The sequence below is a fragment of the Vulpes lagopus genome, chromosome 11 (genome assembly GCF_018345385.1).
Source record: "Vulpes lagopus strain Blue_001 chromosome 11, ASM1834538v1, whole genome shotgun sequence".
In the NCBI taxonomy this organism is placed as follows: Eukaryota; Metazoa; Chordata; class Mammalia; order Carnivora; family Canidae; genus Vulpes; species Vulpes lagopus.
Window position 1 is genome coordinate 77,227,101 of NC_054834.1, and position 9,250 is coordinate 77,236,350.

Sequence of the window (9,250 nt, forward strand, 5' to 3'; positions counted from 1 at the left end):
TAATCATTCCCACTGGCTCACTCTGAGGCCAACCTGGACCCATGATTGGGTCCTTCCTTAGGTTCCTCTGAGAGGGGGAAATGTGGAGGCCGAGAAAAATTAAGGCCATCCCACCTCAAGTTTAGCATCAGCACAAGTACAGCCATCTCAGGCCCCTGTGAATAAGAGCTGAACTTTATGGGAAAAACTGCAGAATGTCCTCAATGTCCTCGGCAGGGAATCCCATATCAGAAAGACAACAGAGCCCATGGTAGAAAGTCCCATCTTAGAATGAGAACAGAGCTCAATGCCCTTGAAAGCCCCATATCAAAATGTAAACAGAACTTGAGAAATTCTTCCATCCCTTCTGAAAATCCCCTAGACCAGCCTATAAAAAACTCAGCTGTAACCCACTTCGGGGTCCAAGTCCCTGCTCCGCTGTTTCGGGTGCACTTGGACCCAAGCTCGAGCTTGTAAATAAACCCTCGTGTGTTTGCATTGGTGTCGGCTCCTTGGTGGTTTCTCGGATTCTCAATCTTGGGCACAACACATTTACCATCATACCTTTAGAGTTCACATTTTTGAGCTGATATAACAGATTCACATTTTTGAGCTGATATAACAGACATTGTGCTGGTAGGCGATAAGGGGAGCCTTATTTCCCATAACCCTCAGAGGAGACATGTTTGGTGCTGGCAATTGGCTGTCTAATTCAGAAATGGTATTGCCAGGCATAGGATACTCCAATTTCTAACATCACAAGTGGTGACAGTAGTTGTCATTAGATTAATTGCGTGGTTGAAAAGATACTTTTAAAGCGCCGTTTTTGCAAAAACAAAAATCAAGGTCACTGGAAAAAGTTTTTTCTCTACATCATCAAGACACTTTGCTATGGACACCACAAGTTTAATAGGAATGCCTACCCATCACACTTGGGAAACGGGACATGATGACTAATCTCTGGAAATACATAGGCATTCAGCTCACAGGGTCCAGGAGGGACTGAACACGCGGTTCTCCGGCCAAAGTCGGCAACACTGTTTTATGTATCTGTGTCTTCAAATTTTTAATTTGTTGGTTCAACAAAATACCCCAGTGATCCAGAGACACTCACCTGTCTGATACATGGCCAAATATGATGCCTCCCACCAGCATTCCAGTCATGAATAAGAATTTGGCCATTGATTTCAGTGACTGAGATTCACATACCAGGTCCCACTGGAAGAGAAGGAAACCAGCAAAGGAGCGCTGCATGGCAGCTTATAGCCCCTCAGTGGAAACCTGATTGAAACAGCTTAAATGACTTACAAGTTTCTTTATACCAGGCCCCCTTCTTCTTCTCTAACTTTCTTTTTAAATTTTTTAAATTTATTTTTATTTTTTGCATTAGCTGACTTTATCATTCAGGTATCAGCTTAAGTACAAATCTCAAGGAGGGGCACCTGGGTGGCTCAGTTTTTGAGCATCTGCCTTTGGCTCAGGGAGTGATCCCGCAGTCCTGGGATCAAATCCCACATCAGGCTCCCCACAAGGGAGCCTGCTTCTCCCTCTGCCTATGTCTCTGCCTCTTTTGTCGTATTTCTCATGAATAAATAAAATCTTTAAAAAGCAGACAAATTCCTTTAGGAGGACTCATTTAAGCCTGTAGGCTATATTAATGGCTTGTTTTATTTCATATGAAGTGATTCTCAACCTTGGCCGCAGAATGCAATCATTTGAGAAACTTTAAACATTTACCGCAGATCTCCTATGGCTGCTCAGGGAGCACAGTCTGTGCTTGGAAGTTTTGATCAATATCCCAGATGTTTCTAATTTGCAAGTGTAACATTTTTAATGCATTATGTAAGTCACTTGCTTAAAATTTGATCTTCTAAGAATAAAAGCCATATAATTGCAAGGTCACAAGTACCTTTTAGTTCATTAGACTTATTAAATATGTAGATTAGTGGTATTTAATAAAGACATAACAAATGTTTGCTTAAATAATGAAGAATGAACACCTATATAGTGATTAAAAGCTTGAAGCAAGCTCATTATTTGTACTGCCTCTAAACACCCAGACTGTGTGCTCACAAGAGGTAAACGGAAGCTCTTACCTTAGTCACGATGGTGGAGGGAAAGGAGCTTTGGTCGTACACCCAGCCATCCATGCAGGGCTCCATGTCCCGCTCACTCATGTTGAAGAAGGTCCCATTCAGGGGAAGGAGCTGCCACTGGGGATGGATGAAGCGACGACATTTCTCTGGCCTCAAGTTTGAGTCCAGTGGGATGGAGATTCTCAGGAGGGCATCTTGGCTGAGAATCCCAGTGTCATTAGCAGAGACAGTGTCATTGTCGAGAACGTGGACCCAGCAACGGTGACCAGGGCTAGCTGCAGTGAAGTTCTCTAATAGAACATGAGGGTACACTATGAGGTTGGAGATACAAAGGAAAACCATCTGAAGGATCTGGAATCTTCCCAGGGCTCCAACTTGATCCAGGAGGTCCTGAAAGGCCATCAAGGCTGAACAAGTGATCCCTGGTGGAAAGCAAAATGATTTTATTTAGAAAAGTTCAAAGGGAGAAAGGTCTCCATTCACTATGTCACTCCAAGTGTGTGTTGATCCTAACCCCACTTTTGCCTCAATGGGTCCCACCTCAGCTCTGCAGCAGGGTCACGGAAGCTGTTTCTCCAAATTGTTTGGGGATCAGGTGAGTATTCGTTTACTTTAAAGTCACAGAGGAGTATTTTGCTGAGATGCTTCCAGCAGTTGACAACCAGCACTATTTAAAGGTGTACTTTGTGAAAATTCTTATCGTCAGCAGTGCCCTGCAGTGGCACTGGACTTTGATCCCCACATCTGTAAATAAAATAAAATAAACCCACTACATGGAACACAGTTCTTTGCAAAATGTGTTGCTTTGCTTGTAAGACTCAAAGTGAACTGTTTTTTATTTTCCTGTGAAAAGTACAGAAGGTTAGTGCTAAGCTTGTTTAGTATTGATTTTTTTTTAAGATTTTATTTATTTATTCATGAGAGACACAGAGAGAGGCAGAGATATAGGGAGAGGTAGAAGCAGGCTCCCTGTGGGGAGCCTTATGTGAGACTCCACCTGAGCCAAAGGCAGATGCTCAACCACTGAGCCACCCAGGGGTCCCTAGTACTGAATTTTAGTTAAACGAGTAAATGCAAATAACCCTGAGTAAACTAAAGCGAGTGAAATATGGTGTAATCCTTCCCTTGTGGAAAGTGACATTCTGCTCCACTTCAAATCAAACTGTGAATTCACACTAAAAATAAGTAACTCGAAATGCAGGCAGAGTAGGTAGTGACAAAGGGCAGAGGCTAAGCCAGTGATAAGCTCCTTAAGAGATTTATTTTCATAGGTTTATTGATTCTTTCAGACAACGTTGGTAAGAGCCTTTTCCATGCTAGGAATACAGCAATGGATAAGACAAAATCTTTCAGGGTCTTATCCTTCAGTGGGTGACAAATGAACATAAATAATGACACTCTGACATAAAACATATACATGACAAATGCACAATGTGCTAAAGAGGAATTGATGAGAAAATGTGGAAACAACCATGCTTATTTACCCAAGTAAGTTGAAAACTTATGTCCACTTAAAACCCTGCCCACAGATGTGCATAGCAGCTTTCTTCATCATGACCAAAATCTGGTCGCAATGGACATTCCATGGGTGAATGGATAAATAAACTGTGATCCATCCAGACAAGGGGATATTGCCATAAAAAAAGAAAACAAGGGGAAATAATGAGCTATCAACAGAGGAAAAGACATGGATGAGCCATACACGTAAATTATTAAATCAAAAAAGCCAATCTGAAAAGGCTACTGTTGTATTCCTTAAAGGCCTTTACACTGTCTTGGAAATTCCCTAGTGTGTTTTCTTTCTGCTCTTCCTATAACATAACCCCTCTTGCCCCAGCTTCTTGTTCGAACATTCTGTTTTGCTGCCATTTCAAACCTACCTCAAACAATTGAGGTTGGTGACACTTCCATTGCTCACTGCAGCAATTTTATGTTCCAGGTCACGTATTCTCTCTATTGACAGATCCTATGTGACAAGTCATTATTCCCATTCCTTTCTTTCATTCTCAAACGCATTTTGTGAACATATGTAAATAGCTGCTTTGGAGTAATTTTTCTGCTAAGTCTATCTAATATCTGGGAAAACTCAGAAACCATAATGATTACCTAATTTTAGAACATTTTCATCATCTCCCCAAAAAAACAGTTCTATTAACTATTAACATGCAATCCTGATTACCTGGACCCGAACTCTGGCAATCAATGATACCATTTCTGCCTGGAGGCATGTGTCTCTTTTGGAAAGAAATCAATCTTCTTAGGGCCTTTCCATGGATTTTGATGTGGTCTTTGTCCTTAATTTGGGAAGATGCTCAGCCACCGTTACTGTCAAATTTCTGCTGGTCCTTTCCCTCATTCTTTTCTCTTGGCATTCCCGTTACAGTAATACTATACTGTTTGCTGCTGTCTCACAGTTACCGGCTATTCTATTACATTTTAAAATTCTATTTTCACTTTGCATTTAATTTGGAAGGTTTTTATTAACCAACCTTCAAGTTACGGATTCTTTACTTCGCTGTGCCCAGGCTGCTGTTGAGCTCATCAAAGACATTCATCAGTTCCATTACAGAGTTTCTAATTTCCAGCATTGCCATTCTATTGCTTCTTAAAGTTTCCTGCTCTCTGCAGATAGCATCTGTCGATTCCAGCATATTGCCTGCTTTTTTCATTAGAGCCCTTAGCATGTTAATCTCAGTTATTTTAAATTCCTGGTCTTAAAATTCTAAAATCGATGCTCTCTCTGTGTCTGTTTCTGAGGTTCACTCTGTCTTTGATGCATCAGATTGAGGCAAATAGGCTTTTAGAGTGAGATTTAATGTCTATCTGGCTAGATGATAGGCTGTAGTAATGTTTTCTGTATCTGTATGTGCCAGAGGCTTCAATCTCCTGTAGCATAGTTGGTTTTGTTTAGCTTTGTCTTTCTCTCTTAATGCCTTTGGGTATTCTTATATGGAATCTCCTAGAAACCCCTTATATGGAATCTGTGTCTCCCTGGTAATCTGCTGTTTATTGTCCCAGAGCCCTGCTGATGTGATGGCTGGATATCAGGGAAGGAGAACATTACCTACTATTATGAATACATTTCTTTATTTCTTTTTCCTTGTTGGGGGCAGGGGGAGTCCCTATGCTGTGATCTTCAGATGAGTTTCATTGTTGTTTTTTTTTTTTTCTTTTTCTCTCCTTTTATATGAGATTGAAAGGCTAGAGGGGCTGAAGTTGGTTGATTGCCTTTTCCCACATCAGATAAAGCTTTGTAACCTAGTTTCTCTTCAGGACCCCCTTCTTTACAGAGAGTAGAGCCAAGAGCAGTTACTCTGGATATATTTCAAAATGTTTGTTTTGTTTCTCTTCCTCTTGAAAAAAGGGCATTTTATTTTGATCTGCACAAGGAGAACTTGGTGGGGCCCCATTAATGTGTGGGAGCTTCACAGTCCCAGAGCTTTTAAATCCCAAACTAGTCTACACTGAGACTGTGGTAGTTTTTCAATTGGGGTTTAAATGCTCCTGCCAGCTCTACACAGGGTGCTTCTGCTCCTGATAAGCTGTGATTCTATATAACTTTCTGTCTCTCCAGTTTGGGGGGATGGTGGGTGCTCTTTGACCTCAATTCTCTTATGGATCTAGGAATAGTTGTTTTCATTTATGTAGTTTTTTTATGATACAAATGGCATCTTTCATAGCCTTTTTTTTTCATAGCCTTTAATGTCAGAGCAGAAACCTGAAGTCTTTTCCTTTAATTTTGCTAGACTGAGTTCCATAAACAAACAAACAAAAAACAGCCCATGTGAAATTCAAAGTTGACGACTACAACGTATTTTGTTCAACAATACAAACAGTAGATTTGGCAATTTTTGCAGTTTACTTAAAGTAAATGCAATTGTTTGCTCAGTGGCATTGAAATAAATCCGACCCTAATGGCCCTACTTAGACCAAATGTTTCCACTAGATTTTTAGAGATGATTAACAGCATTTGAAAAGTCAAATAATCCCTAAATTTGTAATATTAGATTATTCATTATTACCTCTAAGAATACCTCCTACAACATAAACTCCTAAACGCTGGTAATAGTATTCATGTGAAAGTAGTCCTCTGTTCAGAAGTAATCCAGCTTCTGTACCACGTAAGTATATAATTAAAGTCATTTTGATAGATGACTGAGAAAAAATCTTATTGCATTAAAAATTGATGTATAACTTTAGCTAGTAAGATTTAAATGCTTGCTTTTAGAAAATTAGCCAGAATACATAACATCCTGTGCAAAAAAAACTAGAAAAATTCTGGATGGTCATGATAGATCGCACCACATAGAATGAAATTGTGTTATTTATTCAAAGTTACTTTCTATTTTATTCATTCCTTTGACAACATTGATTTATGAACCAAAGATTAGATTCTGCCCAGCTGCATTCATGAAATGAACAAGATTTCATTGTCAGAACAGTGGCACCAGTTTTCCTTAATGGTAAGAGCACTCAAATGTCAGCAACAGCTATACTTTTGAAAGGGTAATAATTTGTTGAAAAAATATTTTAGTTGTAATTATTTTCTTCCTTACTCACTATCCACCAGTTCTATTTGCAAAATAGTTATTTTATAGCTGGAAGTTTATTTTATTTACTTTTTGCTTATTTATTTATTTTACAGCTAGAAGTTTGCTCTCTTTAAGGCAAGCTTGACTCTTCACTCTGTGAAGAGTGACTCTAAGTCACTCTGTGACTCGGTTACAGAACAAGCCATTGCAACCCCACATTGACCAATGATTGGACATAGGCGGTGTCCCTGGGGTGTAATGTTGAACAGTATACCTTCCTTTGACCAAGGGCAACTCCAAGAGATAAATCCTGCCATGAGTACCATCTGTCAAAACTCCCAGCAGTTCGAGGTATCTAGGTGGTATACCATAACTACCAGCACTGCCCAACTCTTGTGCTGAGTCAACGTGCATGATATATGTAATAAATTCAATCACCACAGAATAACTCCTTCAGGGAAAACTTGCAAGAGGAAATTAGTCTGTAAACTATGGATGCCACCATTGCAGCTAATCTCAGGTCTATGAATGTTATTCATTCTCTCTCTCTCCCTCTGCTATAACATATTCTAGGTACCCCTTACAGTCCTGGTCTAAGACTCACACCAGGAGTGCCCTAATGTTTGAGAGGTCAGATCTTCTCTTTTCAGGTGCTGGCAAGTTCCCATGTCCCTTTACCATCAAAGTTGGGCAAGGAAGTACCATGAGATACCCCAGTGGGACTACTTTGGAGGAAAAGAATATGTAGGTATACTAGAAAGATCAGCTGTACCTCCTGCTGATGCTGAGGGTTTGTTAATCCAGTCCAGTTGATGACTCTTTTCCTTGAGTCCTGGCCTCCTAGCCCAGGAAACTGACATGACAGAGGGATAGGCATAACTTAATATATGATGCTCTTCCTGTGTTTCCTGGTGGAAATGTCTCCATTTCTCAGGACTTAAGTGTTCATATACCTACCCCGATTTGCACGGACAAAGGGAACAAAACCCCAAGTGGAGTACTAGGAATTTGGTAAACTTGTTCCATTTTGTTCCCAGAACTGTTTATTCTACCTATGGGAAATAAAAAACCATAAAGTGGTCATTGATTTAGAGTATGTAATTCAATTTGGAAATAATTTCCAGTGTTTGCATGGTATCATCTCCTAGCTGGGTCCTTGGTGCACTTTATTTATTTATTTATTTATTTTTTATTGGAGTTAGATTTGTCAACATATAGTATAACACCTAGTGCTCATCCTGTCAAGTGCCCCCCTTAGTGCTCATCATGTGGAGAAAGGGGAACCCTCTTGCACTGTTTTTGGGAATGTGAACTGGTACAGCCACTCTGGAAAACTGTGTGGAGGTTCCTCAAAGAGTTAAAAATAGACCTGCCCATGATCTCACGGTTGTGAGATCGAGCCCCATGTTGGGCTCTGTGCTGAGCAAGGAATCTGTTTGAGATTATTTCCCTCTCCCTGACCCTTCCCTTCTGTTCCTCCCCCTGCTGTAGTACATTCTCTCTCTAAAATAAATTTTTAAAACCTTTAAAAAAAAATAGACCTGCCCTACGACCCAGCAATTGCACTACTGGGGATTTACCCCAAAGATATGATGCAGTGAAAAGCCGAGACACCTGCACCCCAATGTTTATAGCAGCAATGTCCACAATAGCCAGACTTGGTGCACTTTAAATTGAACAAAGCTATCCCATTGCTCTGTGGTACTGATAGCTTCTGTGTGGTAGACTGTGAATTTGAACCAGGGGATCTGGTTGTCATGAACCCACTGCCATGCCTTTTTTTCACACTACATGTCTTCTTTGGCTCAATGAAGTGTCATAACACTTCATAAGTTAATGTTGGTGAGTCAAGTGTTTCTCTGTGTCTTTAAACAGTTATTCTAGCTGAGTCATAAAGGCAAGAAAGAAAAAAAAAGGCAAGAAAGAGAAATATTTAGCCAGAGTATGGGTTGATTCCAGTCAAGATGAATCACTGCCCTTTGATCTTGAAAGAGATCTAATGGGGATCCCTGGGTGGCTCAGTGGTTTAGAGCCTGTCTTCAGCCCAGAGCATGATTCTGGAGTCCTGGGATCGAGTCCTGCTTCTCCCTCTGCCTGTGTCTCTGCCTCTTGCTCTCTCTGTGTCTCAAATAAATAAATAAAATCTTTTTTAAAAATGAAAGACATCTAATATGACCAATTTGGTATCCATATTCTAATTGGTCTTCTTGAGAAATGGCATCATGTTGTTGATTCAGCATTGACAAGTCATTGACTCAGCATTTGGACACTTGGCAGTGGCAGTAGCTAATTTGGACTTAGTCAGCGGGAGCCTATGTTGTTGGGTTCATGCATAGCTTCTATCCTTACTGTTCTTTGTACTCAGTATTGGTACAGATTTTGGTACTGTAATATGGAGTTCTACTTCTGGGTAACAAATACCTAAAAGTATAGAAGTAAGTGGCCTTAAAAGTTGGTAATGGGTAGAGGCTAGAAGGGTTTTGAGGTGCACACTAGAAAATGCCTAGATTGCCTAGAAGAGACTGTTGGTAGAAATATGTGTGTTAAACACAATTCTTTTGAGAGCTAAGGCAGAAAGAAAACTTTAGAAAAAGTTTTTATGATCTTTAAGAAGGCATACACCATCATGAATAGAGAATTGGT

The 9,250-nt window shown here is 40.1% G+C and overlaps 1 protein-coding gene across 3 annotated transcripts in view; it reads right to left on the bottom strand.

Moving 5' to 3' along the window:
• The window catches only part of LOC121471979 (solute carrier family 22 member 9-like), a 41,454-nt gene extending 38,722 nt beyond the window's left edge, over positions 1-2,732 (bottom strand). For 2 of the 3 annotated variants that reach the window (XR_005982741.1, XM_041722915.1), the window contains exons 1-3: positions 2,616-2,732; positions 2,076-2,497; positions 1,094-1,197 (exon numbers count right to left, since the gene is read on the bottom strand). Coding sequence is in view for 2 of the 3 variants with exons in the window: in XM_041722915.1 (XP_041578849.1) it covers positions 1,094-1,197; positions 2,076-2,477 (506 nt within the window). In the remaining variant the exon portion in view is untranslated. The remainder of the gene's footprint in view (positions 1-1,093; positions 1,198-2,075; positions 2,498-2,615) is intronic. The other variant, XM_041722916.1, reaches the window with a different exon arrangement.
• Positions 2,733-9,250: the final 6,518 nt, after the last annotated feature.